The following is a 21,041-nucleotide window of genomic DNA, read 5'->3' as shown; positions in this document are numbered from 1 at the left end:
CGGCTTGGGCGTGAAAAGGTAACATTTACAATAGACAGACACACTTTCGCATTCATAATATTAGTATGAATTCATCCGGTTTTATGCACATTGCAAAATCGTCTGATGAAATATCATGTCGTGTCGTAGAGTCAAAATGTCACGTTGCGAAACGCTAACGACAGCAGCTAGGCTTTCACGTCTGTGCTAATTTTACATCTCCACTGCTGTTTACATCCAGCCTCAGCGGTACACACATTGTCTGACGGACACGTGTTGTGTGGAAAAATTTAGTTCAAGTGTATGTGTGTGAGAGTGTTAAAGTTCAAAATAGTGTGTAGGGCTTAAGTGATGTGAATTCTGTGTAAAGCTGTGACTGATAGCATTATTTAAGAATCAACCTGCTTATATCCAAAAACCATATAGTTTTGGAGTAGTAGTGATGAAAATTGATTTAAATTGTAACGATGACAGCAAGTTTAAGAAAGCATAGAATATGCTCCGTGTCGACACACAGTCCTGGATCGTGCTATTGAAATTTTGAATTCGAACTCAGCTGACAAGTGACAAGTGACAAGTGACCTGACTGCGGAATCTTGCCAAGCATTACGGCATAAACAAAAGCAACAACTCATGACCCTAGCACAGAGTACATAATATTAGTACAAGTAACCCTAGTCTAAACACAATGTTGTTTACAGTGGCATATCTCCTCGTATTCAGTTTAGTGAGTGGTCAAATCTTGACTCCCGAGTTGGAACTCCCGCAGGGGAAAGTGAGGGGGTTGCGGGGGGAGAGCGGTCAGAGCCACTACTATAGCATACCGTATGCCGTGGCAAGGAGGTTCCAGGTAATTATAGTCGTTAAATTGCAGTAAGTAATCAGCAATTAGTGCCTAAAATGTTTTTAAAATTGAATTAACAAAGCAATGACTTATTGCTACTATTTACTAATGTAAATTGTAGCCATAAGTCGCTGCAAAAGGATTGTAAAACAATAAGATATAAAAACAACAAATGGGATTTTAAAACCTTGCTAATTAATAATCTATCTAGCCTTTAGAATGGTTTTAAAAAGATTTTCATTCTTTCAATTTAGATGAATATAACATCGAGTTAACCATTAATAAAGCTGTCAACTTTTGAGCTGTTTAACAAACCAACAATTCATACCTAACTGATCATGTAATCTTGACAATTTATTATTAATCAAAATCTTATCATTTTCAGTATCCGCAATCACCGCTAAAATGGAAAGGGACTATGTATGCTATAAACCAGTTGATAAGATGTCCCCAGATGCTCACAGTCTTAATCGGCAGAGAAGACTGCTTGTACCTGGACGTGCATGTACCAGAAAAAGGAAAGAAGATGCCTGTGATAGTCTACTTCCATGGTGGAGCCTTCTGGCATGGAGGGAAAGACGTTTACCATCCACTACTCCTAAACTCTAACGGCGTCATAGTCGTTGCTGTAAATTATAGATTAGGAGTTCTAGGATTTTTGTGCACCAATGATGTGTCAAACATTGGGTTGAGAGACCAAGTAGCCGCTTTGAAATGGGTGCAACAGAATATAGGAGCATTCGGTGGTGATCCTGACAATGTGACTATATGCGGTCAAAGCGCTGGAGGCAGCTTGGCTTCTATGCATTTACTTTCTAAAACCAGCAGTGGTCTCTTTCATAAGGCGATTCTTATGAGCGGAACAGCCTTTTCAACTTGGGCGTTTAATTTAGAATCAGATAGAACTACCAAAGAAGATGCTAATAAAATAGCATCAGCGATTACAGAAAATGACATCTACAATGTACTCGAAGAAGCTCCTTTAGAGAAACTCATGAGAGCTACAATGGGATCATCAGCAGATCCAAGATACTTCAGATATACTCCATGTATGGATGTGAATAATACAGAGCCATTTTTCACTGATACACCTAGTAATATAATAAAATCGGGCAACTATAACAAAGTTCCTGTGATGATAGGTTATACTGATCTAGAGGGTATGTTCTTTTACGCCATTATAAGAAGTGTAACTAAAGACCTAAATGATAATTTTGTGAATCATCTACCATCAGTATTTTCGACACCAACAAAGAAGTTCAAACGTAAAATTGCTGATAAAATACGCAAACATTACTTTGGCAATAAAACTATAGATTATAATAAAAGTAAACTAAATCTTATAAGATTTTATTCTGACTGGATAGCATATGGAGCTACTGATGCTTATTCCAAGCTGCTGGCCAAAGCATCGCACTCACCAGTATATAACTATGTATTCTCTTACATCGGTGATCGGAATTTTGGGAAAGATCTTTCTGGAGTGAACCTGAATAAGTCTACACATTCAGACGATGTATTCTACATGTTCAAGCCTGCAGGTATCAACATAAGGCTCTCGGATAGAGACGCCATCTTCGCTTACAAGTACAACACAATGATAGAGAATTTTGTTAAATATGGGTACGTATTTTTATCTCCTATTTATTTAATTCATACCTAATATTTTGAATGTAAAACTATATCTATCTATTGTCTCTTGACGCCTAAATCGTTGAATCGGTTTAGATGAATTTTGGTGTGAGTCTACTCTGAGTTTCGCAAAAGGATACTTTAAGTCTTCGTCTCGGAAAATGTAGAGTTCAAGTCGCGCGCAACAATTAGCCACCATTTCAAGACTAAAATTAGTCAAATTTAACCGTCCTCGAATTTTTGCGAGACTAACAAAATTTAAAAGTCGTTTATATTTTGTAGATTTCATATTATTATTCTTTCAGGAATCCTACACCAAAAATAACGCGATATCATCCGGTGTCCTGGCCAGCAGCCACCACCAACTCCTCCAATGTCATGGTTCTGGACGAGACCTTCGGTGTCCTGGAGAAGGCTCGGCCACAGCATCGAGGGGGGTTCTTCTTGGAGATGCTGTGTGATTATGGAGAAAGAGGCTATGTGCCTTGTGATGAATATACAAAGGGAATAAAATTATAGTTAAACGTTTATTGTATAAATTACTAAATAAATTACGATAACAACTAAAGACTTAAATTTGCTGTTTGCCACATTTAAACTTGTTTTCGTTTTTATTTTTATAGCATAAAACGGTATCTTAATTCTTAAGTCCAAACGGCAAATCGAGTCACAAATTATTATATTTTTATTTATTTATTTAAATCAGGCTACTTAGGCCCATACAATATATACCTTAATGTCTAACATACATAATATTAGTTATAATCTTAATAACTACACTTTATCACGAATTAACGGCGACGTGACGCTCGCTTCATTCCGGAGTCTCCCCCGGAACTAAAAGTTAATTTATTTCTTATTTATTTATTTATTTAACTCAGGCATCTTGACCCCTATTATAAATATCTTATAGACTAACATACATACAATTATACTAAAAACTAACACTAACACTAAAACACTAAACACGTATTGTCTGCGACGTGGGGCGCGACGTGTTCGGAAGTCGTCCTTGGAACCTCCTGTAGTAGAACCTCCTCCTGTGTAATATCATAATATAAATGTATGCAATTTTGTGTCTCGTTATTGTGAATATAGTTCTGTTTTCTCAACTCAAAAATGATTTTCTTCACGTTACGTAAAGCCCTTTAGTTTAAATAGCGCCTTATTTTATAGCAATAGCAACTCATTTTCTTACATATTGCTCTAGGATTGTAAAATATATGAATTTAGAGCCCTACACTAAATCATTTAACTACTTAATCCTAATTGCTATGACCATGCCCTAGTCGTTAGCATTTTAAACTAGTCCGTCCCAGGGGGTGCGGGGGGTGGGGGACGGACATTAGCATGTCCGGCCGCTTTATAACAATTACCAGGGCATTTTTCTCCATTACCCGGGATTAGTCCGGACATAATTACGCTTTATCTGTTGCGCCCCGCTATTATATTTTACTAGCGAGCCCCGCGACTTCGTATGCAAATAAAATCCCGAAGGAACTGTATCAAGTTAAGTTATAAAAAGTAGTATAATAATCCTTGACAATTCTTTATCTGAGCAAAAATCTGGTCCAGTGGAAAATAACTTTGAAAGTAACATAGTAATAACTTATTTGGAGGTTTTAGCTCTGTAAAAATTAAGGCACTGTATAAAAAATATTTATAATAATATGCATCACAATAGCAAAACAACGCAAATTATCTATTTTTTCATTGTCAGATTTATAGGCTGTTATATCCATTAAACTTATTGTTTTGTACCTTATTCGGAATAAAAACTACTTAAATTTTTTTTTCCCTAGTCTCCACATTTTCGCAACAATAATATAAGTATGCAATATATTAATCCTTTTACTCTGCTCTTATCCCATTGAAAAACATAATAACATCACAAAAATCCTGCCGACACAGTCAAAACTCTACTACAGAAACTCTGAGTGGTAAGTTCCTAGCCCGGAGGCAACAAACTTTTCCACTCCAAATGTTACTCGCACATGCTCGGAATTAACATACAGATATACAGTTTGTTATTGATTTTAAAGTCATTGACGTCAATATAAATAATATTCATTATGATAATAATATGTAACATAGATTTTAGGGACCTTGAATGGACTTTTTAAATGACTAAAAACACGCCATGGTGCTCGTGTATATCTATTATCTAATGTTTAACGTTGAAAACATGTCTGCTGGACTAGCTTAAAAACTTTGCCTTTTATTTAATCTAGGATGCCTCAGAATCATTACTGAGCACTAAGCACTAACACTTTTACTGTAAGGTAACTCAGCCTAATACCATATGTTTGACACATTTTTTCTCAAAAGCTATGAGATTCAGATGGAATATTGGAGAAGTAGGTAGTTTGACCATGATTTTATAATTAAATAGGACTCCAACAAAACATATTTTATTAGATTACATTAAATATTATGGCATACAAAAATTTAATACAAATCATATAACAAACAATAAATATTTCCTAATGCGAGTTAGGTAGAAGTTAATTCACAATTAAATATAATGTCATCTCTTTCCTTCATGTGTACTTGTGTATCTCTTTCATTCTGCTTTATTTTTTGTCGCTTAGAGAAAGACAAAGATAGAAATTATATTAGGTACATGAAATACTGGTCCATGTGTTTTTAATGAGGTAGTTGCTTTTTCAAATCTTTGTCATCTACTGTACATAGTTGATAAAGAAAAGAGAGATCATGATACTCTAACAAAGGATTATTACCGATAAGTGATAACCCAGACTTACGTAAATTCTAACAATTTATATTTGGTATCACAAACGTATGGTTCTCGAAACCGTAATGGCGTCGCCTATACTTGGTGTAGGTTCGGTTCCAGAAGCCCACGCGGGCCTCGTCCCCCATAGGCGCAGTGGTTAGCTCGCTGCCCATGACGAGAGCGGTGGGGTTCGATGCCCGGCTCGGCCGCCAGCGGAACGGCAGGAGAGCTGACTTGGTTGGGGTGGGGTCACTGAAAGATAAAAAGATATGATAAATAATGAGGATTCTCCAAGTTTGATATGATTAACTAATAAAGTTTAAATTAATATCGTCTACGATAGCCCATATTAGACGTAGAGCGACGTAGAGCTTTTAACACATGAAAAACATGCAGAATGTTATATGCAGGTGTAACAAAACTAAGAGATAATACTTTAGGGTGTGTATGTGTTCCTTGTAGAGAGTTCACTGTGAAAGTAGCAGCGCTGAAACACCAATTTTTTGTGATTTGTATGGACAACAAATCACCCAGAGTTTTCCCATACAAAAGTGAAAAAAATTGCTGTTCCAACGCTGCTATTTTTACAATGAACTCTATACACGGGACTCATGCACATCCTAAACTCTAAAGTGCTATAACTTAGTTTATTTTCACCTGTATATTTTCATTTCTTTGTTTTATTTTTTAGTATAATTATTCGTAGTTATAAAAAACAAATTCTCTATAATAACTAAAGTACTGCATATGTTTGCGAGACAAACATATTATATCAAATATACCGCTGTAGATAATAGTAGTAATTATACAATTAAAGCATTTTATGGTAATTAGGTCACAACACTCATTTAACCCGTCGATCGTGGAAAAACGAAACACAATAGAATTTCTATTGTGTCTCGGTCACCGGTGACCGTATTGGGCTTAATGAATTAATAATACAAATTGTTTAGAACGCGGAGGTCCCTTTTGAGTCACTCAAAGGCTGTAAAGCTTTAATAACTGTATTTATTTACTCCTATATGTTGCTATTACAAGCCATGTTAATAGACTAACTACATGACACAATATACTTGTCAAATGTATCTTTTTAAACCCTAAATAGGTTGCATACTTCGACTGAACACGCCGCCCGCCAAGGACATCTAGTGATGTCCTTAACTAGAGAGCAGTACAATTTAATAACAATGATAAGATTTCAAGTCCTGGCTGCTGAATAATATATCTAGAAAATACAATGATTCTGATAAAGATAAACTGAAACTAACAAGCAAAATTAACCAAAAAAATATATAACATTATGTTGGGTTAAGGCAGTTACAAAATATTATTTCTTTCTTTCTGTTTCTGTTGTATAGCCTTTTTCTAAATATGTTAGTTTTATCATATTCTCCTTTCATTTTCAATCCTCTTTCTTTTCTTAGATAACTTTCTGGTTGCTTAAAACGTTTTCTGGCTATACTTAACGTATCTCTGTAATCTTCATTTTTGTCTTTATTTAGTTTCTTTACTTTGTGCCTTCCTTCCACATCTCTTTTGTATATATTTTATGTATATTCTGATACTTTATACTTTTTTCAGTCATATTTCTTTTAACTTTACGGCTATCAATGGATTTTGGTTCCCAAAACTTTTTCTTCATCATTCCTTTATCATCATTAAATCTCCTGTGCATGCTCACTATTGGCCGTTGTTCCATGCTTCTTTTTACAAAATGTGTCATAACATCTTCTTCTTCTTGAGTGGACTGTATATATTTTTTATTTTTAGAAGCCTCTTTTTCAGTTATCATACTGTAAGGGGGGTGGATGAGGGTATTGTGTTTCTTGCCACATTCAAGGCATCGTATCTTTATCCTGCACACCTTCACCCTGTGATTGAACATCAAGCAGTTATAACACAGGCGCTTGTTTTCAATAAATCTGACCTTCTCATCATAGGCCAGGCTCCTAAATTTTTGATACTTATTAATATAGTGTTCACTATCGCAATACTTACATTTTATAGCTCTTGAGATATTCGCATGATGTACTCTTCTGTCTACTACTTCATGCATCTCTTTTTCTTCCTTTCTATTTACAATATGTACAACTTGCCTTGTGCGAATATCCCTATTTGACTGAATATCTTCTAACGATTTAAATCTGTATTCTAAAAATTGGATTAGCATCTGAAACGTGGGAATTTCATTTGTTTTCTCTCTGTTAATCCTTTCTTCCCACTGTTTTAGTGATTCTGCATCCAGCTTATTTACAAGTATATGTACAATTATTGCATCCCAGCTGCTTGTTTCCTCTCCAATGCTGTTTAGTCCGCTCAAGCAGTCGGTTGTGGTATCCAGTACATACTTTATTGCACTAGCAGATTCATTAGTGCAGTTTTTAATATTAATTAAAATCCCCTTTTAGAGCCCCAACTGTTAAGTGGCATAGTTGGTCTTGTTATTACCTCATTGTGAAGGTCATGTCACACCAAGAACTAGTTTGACTAGGCGTTGCATAAAACAACATAGGCACCAAAAAATATCAAACTGTGGACGCTGCTTTACATTTAACTAGATGACGCCCGCAACTTCGGTGCGCCATAATTCGTTTATAGCGCCGGAACCGTAATTTTTTTCGGGATAAAAAGTATCCAATGCCCTTTTCCGCGACTCAACTACTATGAATAGACACCGCAACGAGACGAGACAAGGCGCAGCGCAACAGTATGTGAAAACTGAAAACGATGATAAAATAAAACAGAACGATATCTTGATCCACCGCACTATGCTGCGAAGTGTCTTGAGATGCAGCGATAATTTCAAAGCAATGTGAACTCTATCGACGTTTCGACGATCAAATTAAATTTTTAAGCTAATATATTTATGTAAGATTCCATTTGCACGCATTTATAAAAAATACATTGCGATGCACGAGCTCACGTCACGTTTCGTTCGTGTGAGTTAGCCCATCTATTCACTTAAGTACACGTGTTTACATGCAAGACATGATATATTATAGTAAAACAGGAAAACTATTATAACCAGTTAGAAAATATACCAAAAATGTTATGGAATTATTAGTAATTGTATCAATATTAAAACAAAAAAAAATACAGCTCTAGGTCATAGACTAGCTAGAAAAAATAATAATTGTTAGTAGGTATTATAAAATACCAAGTAAGTTGTTTTTAAAGGTTCATAATAAAATGTTTTCTGGTATAATAAAACAGTTCAAAATATAGCACCTACAGAATAATTACTATATATTACCTAGTCTCATAAAAATATTTTATGACCGATGTTTTGTGATAGTGTTAAATACTTAAGTGAATTTTAATTGCAGTCTTTGGCACAATAATATTTAGTTCCAGAATCAAAAGAAATATTGACGTCATGCAAAAAAAGGATATTACGCATGTTACTAATGAGTAATTACTAGTTGTTGTCCGAATAAGTTAAAAGGCGATAGTACTCGTACGGGAGCCCTAGAACATTTTTTTTTTTATTACTATTAAGCTAATTTTTTGCGAGTAGCTTCATTTTGATAATACGAACAACATTTTTATCTGTGAAAAATCTTGAAAGTGGTATTCAATTCAATTCAATTCGTTTATTTGCTATAAAAGTGGTGAATACAGTAGGTGGTAATGATTATTTTCTTAAGATCTAACACTTTTAGCTATGTATAAAATAGCATGCAAATATATATTTAAATTATAATCATGTACAAAAATATATTTTACACTAAAAATATTCAAATAAATTTTATACATAAGTTATCAATCATCATTAATAATAGTAATAATTAAACATATTATCATAAATAATATAAGTAATTATAATCATACAAAATATATTTTACGCTAACAATACCTATTCAAATCAATTTTTACATACTTAGTAATAATTAAACATGTCATGAGAGTAATGGGAAATCTATATATTTATGTCATGAAATTAAATAAAGTAAAAATGTCAATTAATTTAAAAACTATTATCTTGGTATCTAACCAAGGATAGAAAGGATTTCATACTTTGATTTGATGGTCCTAAAATATGGATTGTTCTATTTGTAGGACAATGTTACTCTTAAATTATATAACTATTAACCTAGCAATATACAAAAAATCAGCTTGTACACAGTAGTCAACCAAGTTTTGTTGATTACAGAACCCTATAAGCCTATAACGGAACCCTAAAGAGCTGTTTTTTTGTATATTGATAGATTAATAGTCATATAATTTAAGAGTAACATTGTTCTACAAATAAAACAGTCCATATTTTAGGACCATCAATCCTTTCTATATCTGTTAGCTACCACTTTCGAGATTATTCGCATTAAAAATGTTGTTCGTCTTATCAAAATGAAGCTACTCACAAAAAATTAGCTTGATGGTAATAAAAAAAAATGTTCTAGGGCTCCCGTACTATAAACAATTTACATGTAACAAAAATGATAAAGAAGTCTTACCTATACTTGGCAAAGTTTGTCCACATAGTGACCATTCGTTGAAGCATTTGATTGTTCTGGACAGGCAGCCTATACAGGATATACGACTTGAAGAGATAGAACAGCTCATCTGCATGAGACGCTCCACCGCTGAAGATAAACTTAGATATGTATTTAGCTAAGTTGAAGTACCCATCGTAGGTGAACACGTAGAAATACATCGGCTTATCATTCGTCTTCGAGAACAGTTCAGACTCTAAAATGAGTGGGAATTTCACGTGCAGATCCGAATATAGATCGACCATCTCCATGACTTTTTCGTCGTTGTCCTTCGTGAAGTACTGCTGTAGCATCTCCTCTGCTGTCTCGTTTCTGCTTCTCTCAGTAGAAAACTCGAGATCAGCCTGAAATAGTCCGTGCGGGTCCGGATTTTTAACGCTTACACCGAAATCTTTGGCTACGAAGTAAATACCCTCCTTATCGTTAAAACCTCTTATCATCGGTAGCTTGTTGTATTCGCCGCTTTGAATTATATCTATAGGATGCTTCTTTATCACAGCTTCAACGCCAGAAATCTCTTTTTCAACACAAGGAACAAAAAGCGTCTCCGCTGTGACGAAGTTTTTGTGTTGTTTATACTTTATACCCCAAATTAGTTCCTTGGTCGTCCTATTCGCTAGAGTTTCATATATTTTATATGGATCCTTGCCAGAATACCCGAACTCTTTGGCGAGATCACTTGCTGTTCGTATTGGATCGTGTTGGATGCCCCAGGGCACTATACTGGAGCCGCTTTGCAATATCGTTCTATGAAACAGTCCCTTCGTTACCGGCGAGAGCGTCAGATGGGACGCGGATACTGCCCCAGCACTCTCACCAAACAGAGTCACACTGTCCGGATCTCCTCCGAAAGCTCTGATATTCTCTTTCACCCATCTCAGAGCAGCTACTTGATCTTTTAAGCCGGCGTTACCTGGGGCTTCCTTGATGCCCAAGCAGAGGAACCCCTCAACGTTTAACCTGTAGCTCACAGCCACGTATATCACACCATGATCTAGAAAGTAGTCTGGTCCGTACAGAAGGGTGGAGACTGAGCCGTCTATGAACAGACCTCCGTGGATGTAGACCATGACCGAGTAGGGCTTGGTGCTGCGGACTGCTGGGGTGTACACGTTGAGCTTCAGGCAGTCCTCGTTCCCGACTATCACGGAGTCGATGAGCAGCTTCTGGGGACACCTGGTGGTCTCGTCGACGGCATCCAACACCCCGTCCCACTCTGGTGGAGGCAGTGGAGCCTGAAATATAATTATTTTTTATATTATTATTATTTTTTATATTTTTTCCTTTTTTTTTTAGCTAAATTTGTATTGTTTTTGTCGCGACGCGAACAATAGTGTGGGTTATGTGTTTGTCTTTATTGTATATATCTAATTGTACTTAGTTTAAGATTATAGCATGTAACTGTTTTTTGTTCCAATAAAGAAAAATAAAATAAAATGATCTTTTAACGATGTGAGTGGTGGCCGAAAAAGTAGATCTTCCGACCGAGCGAGATAGCATGCTCGGTCCGACCGATCACCGAAGCCCATTGACGTCATTTCAGAGTTCAAGTTGTATAATATATCTTGCCGTTCTCCGAATATCTGATAGGTCCCTAATAAACTCTCAAACTTCTGCATTCAACTTGAATGCAAACATACCTGAAATCTGTTCCTATCATTGACAGTACCATACGGTATGCCGTAGTAGAAGTGGTATTTTCCATCCTCGCTGATCCTCCCCCTCACCAGCCCACTCCTCACCCTGACCACAGGAGTCGGCTCCCGGTACAGGTTCACAAGAAACAGCGACCCCAGGACTAACCATTTCATCATCATCTGTGCTCAAGCATGTCTTCTCTCTCGGATCATCTCTTTTCTCTTTCCCACCTTATTCTTTTTCGACCTGAAAATATTAATTTTGTTATTCATACTAGTTGATGCCAGCAACTACGTTGTGCCGAAATTCAATTATGGCGGGAATACATTTTCTAGAATAAAAAGTTTCCTATGTCCTTTCCCGGGACTCTAAGTATACCCATACCAAATTTCAGCAAAATCGGTTTGGTGGTTTGGGCGTGAAGATGTAATATACAGACAGACACACTTTCAAATTTATAATACTAGTACGGATAACATTATAATATGTTACATAAACGAGGATAGTTATTATTTAATGTTTATTTAATAAATAATTAATTAATGGACTGGTTTCAAACGTCACTTGACCTTTATATAGCACATCTAGCTAGTAAACTTATTGTTTTATAAAATTATTAGTTAAATATTTTATAGTAAAACGTATTATTATACAGAATATTATAAATTTTATTCATATTAAAGATTAATTAAAGAGTTTGAAATTATGTCTCATAAGTATAATTTAATAGGTTATTATACATAATAATTAATTTTAAAGGTGGTTATAAGCTTAAGAGTATAAAAATTTCAAATGCTCTTTCATATTTCTACGAAATAAAACTTTTGCGTCATACGGCATACGGCATACTGGGAAGCTCGCGTGAGAGAGCACCTTTATGTGTACAAACTACAAACACATAAAGGTGCTCTCTCACGCGAGCATTCACGTGTAATGTAATAATATTTACGATTCGACTTTAAGCATTCCATAGCAAATTGACTTCAAAGTCACGTGTTTTATACGTTGGAGAGCCATGCTTCGGCACGAATGGGCCGGCTCGACCGGAGAAATACCACGTTGTCACAGAAAACCGGCGTGAAACAGCGCTTGCGCTGTGTTTCGCCGAGTGAGTGAGTTTACCGGAGGCCCAATCCCCTACCCTACCCTCCCCTATTCCCTTCCCATCCCTTTCCTTCCTTACCCTCCCCTATTCTCTCTTAAAAGGCCGGTAACGCACTTGCAGCTCTTCTGATGCTGCGAGTGTCCATGGGCGACGGAAGTTGCTTTCCATCAGGTGACCCGTTTGCTCGTTTGCCCTCTTATTTCATAAAAAAAAAACGTAGCATTGATGTTACAAGTTGTATTAAGATATTACACACTGTAAAAATTACGAGGTGCGCATTGTAATGCTCGTCTCTCCTCCCTCACTGATGTAGCTCGACTCTGTAACGTTACATTACAAGCGAATGCTCCCGGTGCACTTTAAGTGAGTTAAAACTTCAAGGTCATCGTAATTTTTTTACGATTAATTTAATAAAACTGATAACATCATGGAGTAAAACCTGTATGATAAAGATATCATTAAATACGTCAACAGAGGTCGTTTGTTGTCACGTAAGATTTTGAATTATTCAGCGTAAAGATCTCTTTTTCGTTAAATTGGTTAGAAACTATGAAAGAGATAAAAAATTGTTTTCCACTATACAGGGTGTAAAAACTAAGTGATAAACTGATAATACTTTAGGGTGTGTATTGTGTATGCGTCCCTTATATAGACTTCACTGTGAGCGCTGAAGGGTTATTATAGTTGGGGAGGGGAAGAGGGGATTTCGGGAGCAGCTCCAGCGTGTCAGATTAAGCTTATATAATGTATAGGCTTCCGACATGTGTCTAGTTATTATGGTATAGAAATCAGATTTCTTATGTATAAAGCACTGACGATTCAAAGGTTTGGTAAGCCTGTAGGTAAAATATAAAAAAGTAAAGCTTCATATTTTCCTAACTAAATGATTTAGTCCTTGCTGTCTAAAATATATTTATAACTGACTTAAATACGCAATTTTCTGAATAAGTATATTTTCTTTTTCAAAACTTTAAAATGGCTACAGTTTATCAACCCACCACTAAAATAAAAAACGCTCTCATTATTTTTTAATCAGTTTTATCTAATGTACAAAACCTACTAAGTCTCCATGACGCTCGAGTGACTACAAAAATAGCACCCTCCTTTACTATTGTTTTTCTGTGATTTGTATGGGCAACCGCCTCAGCGTCAAGAATTTTCCCATACAACATTTAAAAAAATAACTTTTTCAATGCTGCTACTTTCACAGTGAACTCTATACATAAAGTATCAATAAGTTATTTGTTACACGTTGTAATATAATAGGCAATTTGTGCTACCTGAGTGCTTAGTGCTTACCTCCAGTTTCTGTATCGTAACATCTACATCGTATAACCATCCATATCCATCTATACTTACTAATATTATAAATGCGAAAGTGTGTCTGTCTGTCTGTCCGTCTGTCTGTCTGTCTGTCTGTTACCTCTTCATGCCCAAACTACTGAACCGATTTTTCTGAAATTTGATATGGCGATACTTTGAGTCCCGGGGAAGAATATAGGATACTTTTCATTCCGGAAAGATGTACGGTTCCCGCACGAAAAACGAAGTTTGGCGCCACTAAGTTGCGCGTGTCATCTAGTACACGATATTTTAATAACGAAATAGCAACTCTCAAGGTAGCTGTTTACTTGAGGACCGCGCCTAGACCTTCGAAGATAAGAGATTGCAATTTTGAAACATGGGAGATTGCAATCACATAACAAACTTAGCAATTTTATACCTTAAATACTGCTCAATAAGACCTAAAATAGTCAGATGTGTCATGTGATAACCGTACATCCATACTAATATTACAAATGCGAAAGTTTGTCTGTCTGTCTGTTACCTCTTCACGGCTCGGTATGGAGATACTTTGAGTCCCAGGAAAGGACATAGGATACTTTTTATCCCGAAAATAAAAATTTATACGTGGGAGAGCCATGCTTCGGCACGAATGGGCCGGCTCGACCGGAGAAATACCACGTTCTCACAGAAAACCGACGTGAAACAGCGCTTGCGCTGTGTTTCGCCGAGTGAGTGAGTTTACCGGAGGCCCAATCCCCTACCCTACCCTTTTCCCTTCCCTACCTTCCCCTATTTCCTTCCCTACCCTCCCCTATTACCCTATTCCCTTTTAAAAGGCCGGCAACGCACCTGCAGCTCTTCTGATGCTGCGAGTGTCCATGGGCGACGGAAGTTGCTTTCCATCACGTGACCCGTTTGCTCGTTTGCCCCTTTGTTTCATAAAAAAAAAAAAATGTTCGGTTCCCGCGACAACGAGTTGTAGAGCAACGGAGTTGCGGACGTCATCTAGTTTTAACTAAACATAATAAGCCTAGTATTTTGAAGGTATTACATTAGTGTTGTTGTATATTTCGCAATTATTATATTTTTCTATTAGTAGCTTCCTGCCGAAAATTACTATAATATTTTTCGATGAAAATCATATTTAAATATATTAGAAGGTGTAACAAAACTAATTAGTGATAATACTTTAGGGCAGGGGTCACCAAATGGCGGACCGCGGTCCGCATCCGGACCGCCGACCCATTGTGTGCGGACCGAGCATGTTCGAAGATGAACTGCGTTAAAAGTTAATTTCGGTCTCGACAATTTCTCGATATACAGACAGATGAACATGTAGCAACAAAAATTGTCACTTTTTTCATTGATACAAATTACAAATACCTTTGTAATTTTCATAATTACATTTGTATATTTATTTGTTTTCAATGTGTGGACCGCGAAAGTCATTTTATTTCTTAAAACGGACCCCGAGCGAAACTAATTGATGACCCCTGCTTTAGGGTGTTTATGAATTCCATGTTTAGAGTTTACTGTGAAATAGCAGCGCTAAAAGAGCTTATTTTTGTGATTTTTATGGGCAAGCGCTCTCGGATGATAAAATTATATAAAAGTTAAAAAGGTTACTTTTTCAGAACTGCTACTTTCACAATGATCTTTATACTCACCTCATACACACCCTAAAGTGTTATTATTGAGTTATGTTACACCCTTTATGGGCTATGTAACCAACAATTAACCAATTAATGCCGACTCAGGCTCTCTGACGTGAGCTTATTAGTAAACTTTTTGACGTTAGCCAATCAAAAGTGTAAAAGTACCTAGCCCACTGTCAGTAGAAAATTAAACATATAGCCCAGGGGTTCCCAATCTTTCAGCCGGCGGCGCACTTACAAGTCTCAATTCTGCCACGGTGCCCTACTTTACCTAGCTATTACAAAAATATACATAAATAAAAACCTTTGATGATTAAAGATAGGTTCAGCAAGTAAATAATAATAAACAAATATATTTTAATCATCTGCCTGCTTTGTATAATTCATATTATTATAATTTATTTTATGTTATGTATTTATGGTTACGGATAATAATAATGATGGAGGATCGACTCACGGCGCCCCTCTTGCCTTTCCACGGTACACCAGGGCGCCGCGGCGCACACTTTGGTGTTTTCCCCTGCTATTATAGCCTATAAAAGTGGCATTTTATTTGACTCTTTGTCGGTCGCAGTCGGACCAAAATCGGAAAGTCTTTTTTAGTGAATAGAACTTTTTTTAAGAAGCCCCAGGAAGCGTACATAAGCTTACAGCTCCTTCTTTACTTTACTCTACATACACATCTCATTCCCTCCTCGAAAGTCACATAACGTCGTTGCGCGTGCCAAATCCTTTTTTTTTATGAAATAAGGGGGCAAACGAGCAAACGGGTCACCTGATGGAAAGCAACTTCCGTCGCCCATAGACACTCGCAGCATCAGAAGAGTTGCAAGTGCGTAGCCGGCCTTTTAAGAGGGAATAGGGTAATAGGGGAGTGTAGGGGAGGGTAGGGAAAGGAATAGGATAAGGGATTGGGCCTCCGGTAAACTCACTCACTCGGCGAAACACAGCGCAAGCGCTGTTTCACGCCGGCTTTCTGTGAGCACGTGGTATTTCTCCGGTCGAGCCGGCCCATTCATGCCGAAGCATGGCTCCCCCATGTGTTATGTGTTTGTCAAATTTTCAGGGGTAGACAATAAACCATTTTATTGAATGATTGATGGATTTTATCGATAAATTAAAGGCCTTAGTTCATACATAATAAGATTTGCCACCATACTGCATTTTAAATTTATTGATAAGTCCAACGATCATTGAATAAAATAGTTTATTGTTTACCCAGAAAATGTTACTAAAACACATAAAGGATTTGGCCGACGCAGCGACGAAAAGCGTCTTTTCACGCTGGTTTTCCGTGAGGCCGCAGCATTGATTATTATGCCGAAGTCCCAAAATTTACTTTAAAATTTAAATTTAACTATAACCGTATAAAAATGTCTTTAACTTTGGAATAGGACACGTTCTAAACATAACTTAACGTTTTTATTTGGAGCTAATAGAAAAGACATCAACGGGCAACACGGCTTCTGTACTAATGTAAAAAAAAATTGACCGAAAATAGGGATATGCATTGAAATGAAATTTACCTAGTGCAAAATAATATGATAATAGTCAGAAAAATATGTATAACGATGAAAAAACCTCGGATTTCTGCCGAAAATTGTGCATCTTCCCTATTAGTTTTAATCTGAAGTCCAAAAAAGAGGCAATTATTTTAGAAGTTTAATTCATTTATTTTAACGCGTGTATTAAATAATATCCTATAATATTACGCGTTACTCGGCGTCGGCGCCCGCGTTCCCCTCCCGGTTGCGCCGACGCCGAGTCCACAGGCGACTCAGCAAAACTACGCGACTGTTGCTGGTCGCCCCGCACCTCCCCCGCGGGCGAAAACTAATGGGGATAATGAGAGCCGCAAGGCTCCGAAGAGTCGTGAGACTAAGGAGAGCCGCAAGGCTACGAAGAGCCGCAAGGTGGAGTCTTCTCGGCCTGGCAAGGACGAGAGCAGGAGGTGCGATGAGGAGGGCTTCATACTGGTGGAGAGGAGAAAGAAGAAGCCCGTCGCCAGCAACCATCGCGGCTCCGCACCATATGTACCTGAGCTGCGTCTGCGGAGCGAGGTCCCCGCGACGCCCCTATACATATCCCGCCTGCACTGGTCCATGGAGGTCGAGGACGTCGTGGACTACATCCAGAAGAAGACGACACTGAGCCTAAGGTTCGAGCGTCTGCAGTCTCGCCACAAAGTTAACTTTAGCTTCTTTGTGGTGAGAGTACCGACGAATCTTCTGTCGACTTTCGAGGCGCCGGAGTTCTGGCCGATGGATGGAGGATGTAGTTTACCGGAGGTTCCGGGGGAGACTCCGAAAGTCGGAACGAAACGACGTCACGTCGCCGGCAAAGCGTGACAGTGTTAGTTTTTAAGAATATATATAAAATATGTATGTTAGTTTTAAGGTATTTATTATATAATTAATATGTATGTTACATTTAAGGTATTTGTTATATGGGCCTCATACGCCCGAAATAAATGATTTGATTTGATTTTTGATACATATTGTAACTTTATTTCTATTAAACCAACAATTTAAGCAACTAATTAGATAGAGAAATAAATAAAATAAATAAATAAAAATAGTTGCATAAATTGTTGGTTTAATAGAATTAAATATTCATTAAAAAAGGTAAGTGAAATTATAATGAGTATAAATTCTTAATATTAAAAACCCTCGAAATATTCCAGCAGTGAGCGAGCCGATGATGAATTTTGGACAAGAAGAAGATTACAAACAATAAATAGTATTTTAAAAAGATAAAACCGACTTCAAAATTGTACGTAATTGAGAATTAAAATTATATTATCTCAAAAACGACTGAACTGATTCTGATGAAACTTGTAAGTGTTCCCTAAGTTGAACAATACCTAGTACAACAAAAAAATAATACACTTTTGAAATTTGGAACATTTGTTCAGACACTGAAATAGATTAACAAAAACTGGGCAGTTCTGGAAATATTACATACATACGCGTAGAATTAAACTCCTTTTTTGAAGTCGGTTAAAACTAGATCAAAACCGTTTGAATGCTACGAAGCCATGGACCAACACACACATAGATATGTCAAACATAACATCTCTCTGATTTCGTCGGGGGTCAAAACAGTTAAATTTTCTTACGTAAACGTAAAAAAAATTAAAAGAAAGAAAGAAAATTAAATAATATAAAGCATATTTATAACTTAAGATCGTAAACTATAGTTTAACATATTTGAACCCAAAAAGTGATCGCCCGACCGAAGAAAACATATTCTGTACTCTATTTTAACGCATGTTCTACATGATATGAAATGAAAAAAAGTTCCGTCATGCACTATAATGCTGCCAATTTAAATACAATGGCGCATTCATTTGCTAAAGTTATTTCTTTAATTTAGTCAGTACTATTATATAGTCTGTGGTGTAGTTTACATGTATCAAAATAAATTGTAACAAAGTGTGCCATGAATTATTAAAAAGTTCAACGCGGTTTCCTTGACATTTAAAATTTTATTTACGGGCTGTTAATGGAAAATTATTAAGACTTCTATTAATTTTACACCATGTTAGGTTATATATTTTAATTTCAATAATTATTTCAATTAAAAAAGTAATCAAAATATTTTTAGCTGGATCTCTAATTTTAAAATTATTGATTAAGAAAATCTGTACCATTTAAGGATTACTTGCATTTGCTAACGTATTTGAGAATATTCCTAGCATATTAATTTGTATAATCCATACTGATATTATAAATGCGAAAGCCTGTCTATTTAGCCTGTTAACCAGGAATGGACGTAGTTAACTTTAGACAGTTTTATCCCTGAAATTATAGATACGGTTCCCCAGCAATAAACGAAGTCATTCGTAACAAAAGCAATATGTAATTAAAAATCAAATTATGCTTATCTTGCCTAAAATAACCTTTAAAAAATTGTTACGGCTCGGCACGCTACGATTCTTTTTTATTTATACATATTTTAACTTAAACAATATTTTTTTTATAACAATTAAACTAATTCGTGAACAATGTTATACTCTAATTAGTTACACATAACAAACGTAATGCTAAAAGCCTATTTAGACATAACAAAAATAATTTAAATTTGCGTAATATAGTTATTTAGGAATGTTTAAATTTTATTATTCCATTCAGTAAGTTTATGCGATATATTTAATAGTGATATTATATTTTACTATTTTAACCTAGAATATAAAATTAAAAATATAAGATTGGTTCGTTGTAATTTTGCCACATTTTTGGCATTTATTTCAATAGAAAACAAAGATAAGAAAACGTTTTATTTACGAACGAAACTTGACATGATTTCCTTCGAATTTCAAGACAAAAAAGTAAGTATGGTTAATTTAGCATGTTCAATTTAAATCTTACACTTAATTTAATGTAATACGTCGTTGTCAAATATTTCGAATAAATATTTAAAAATATACCCGAAACTTAGACGAGACTTCACATCCAGCTTTGAACAAAGACACTTCTTCACTTCGACAACTTGGTTCCTTAGTCACTTAGACACTTAGTCCCTTAGTCACTTAGTACACCTGTCGGACCTGACGGGACACCCAACGCCACTACCACGCGTGATAACAACAACTGCGGACCGCGGCCGGCGGCCCGCGGCACTAAGGTCAGATGGGTTGGACCACGCACAAACTATAGACTAGAGACGTTTGATTGTAGACTATAGTTTTATTACTGATAGAATCTTTATCTTTATATCACGAATAATAATAATAATATACAAGGAAAAATCTACTAATATTATAAATGTATGTCTACATGTTTAAAACATTAAGGCGATTTGAATGAAGTTTGGTGTGATGGTACTCCGAGTCCCAGGAAAAGGCGTAGGATAGTTTTTACCCTAAAAAATCAAGGTTCATTAAAAAGTATCTAGTTGTTTTATATGCGCGTAGCTGTTATTTTGCATCCTTTGTATTTTAGTGACAGTAAAGTACGGGCGACTAAAGTAAAATTGGTACGAAGGTATTTTTTTTCTATTTTCCTATTGTCACTTATCTTATTTATGTTATTACTTAATTACTAATTATTAAAATATTAAAACTTAAAAATACTGAAATATTATCAAACTTTGTTTAATTCAATTATAATATTTTACTTATTTAATTTTTGCCTATTATATTTTATTCCAAAGCAAATCTTTGGTTTAACAATCTCCTCACTTGGTCTGTCAGGGAATAAGAATGTTTTGTCATTCAATTATAAACAAAACAACCGTAAATATGCATAGAATGTATATAGTGTGCGCGTTCTCATTATTATTAATAACTTAGTATGCACGTTGCAAGTAAACTAGACCGACATAAACAAAAAAATAGCTAAAACTTATTTTATATTTTTAAATAGGAAACGATATTCGACTTACCTACGTTTCCTTCGTATGTAGGAAGCATTTATATTTTATTGCAATATTTTCTTTATCTTCTTTGTATTTTTTTTATTTTTTGGAGTATAAGCTCAGTTTTGATAACTTTTAAATAGCGATGAATAAATTTTAAATTGGTCAGTAAATTTTATAATAAAAGAATTCCTCAGACGAAATAGAAACAAACGTAATTTAATTTAATTAGGAATAATAAATCGTATATGAATCATGATCATTTATTATTTTTGTGACAAGATAATAAAATAATGATGCTAACAATGGAATT

General features: G+C 35.7%; 2 protein-coding genes across 2 annotated transcripts; one reads left to right on the top strand and one right to left on the bottom strand.

Annotated features, from left to right (window-relative positions):
• The first annotated feature begins 1,241 nt into the window (after positions 1-1,241).
• LOC121737383 (esterase E4-like) lies at positions 1,242-2,974 on the top strand. The gene is made up of 2 exons (XM_042129056.1): positions 1,242-2,446; positions 2,761-2,974. Exons 1-2 carry the CDS (start codon positions 1,242-1,244, stop codon positions 2,972-2,974), a joined length of 1,419 nt encoding a protein of 472 aa, XP_041984990.1.
• Positions 2,975-4,902: 1,928 nt separating this feature from the next.
• LOC121736940 (esterase FE4-like) lies at positions 4,903-19,989 on the bottom strand. The gene is made up of 4 exons (XM_042128413.1): positions 19,800-19,989; positions 11,326-11,569; positions 9,647-10,920; positions 4,903-5,444 (listed from the first exon to the last, which is right to left on the bottom strand). Exons 2-4 carry the CDS (start codon positions 11,500-11,502, stop codon positions 5,228-5,230), a joined length of 1,668 nt encoding a protein of 555 aa, XP_041984347.1. The 5' UTR covers positions 11,503-11,569; positions 19,800-19,989; the 3' UTR covers positions 4,903-5,227.
• Between the last annotated feature and the right edge of the window lie 1,052 nt (positions 19,990-21,041).

This window comes from Aricia agestis, chromosome 20 (assembly GCF_905147365.1).
Source record: "Aricia agestis chromosome 20, ilAriAges1.1, whole genome shotgun sequence".
NCBI lineage: Eukaryota > Metazoa > Arthropoda > Insecta > Lepidoptera > Lycaenidae > Aricia > Aricia agestis.
This window is presented reverse-complemented; position numbering and strand designations above follow the sequence as displayed.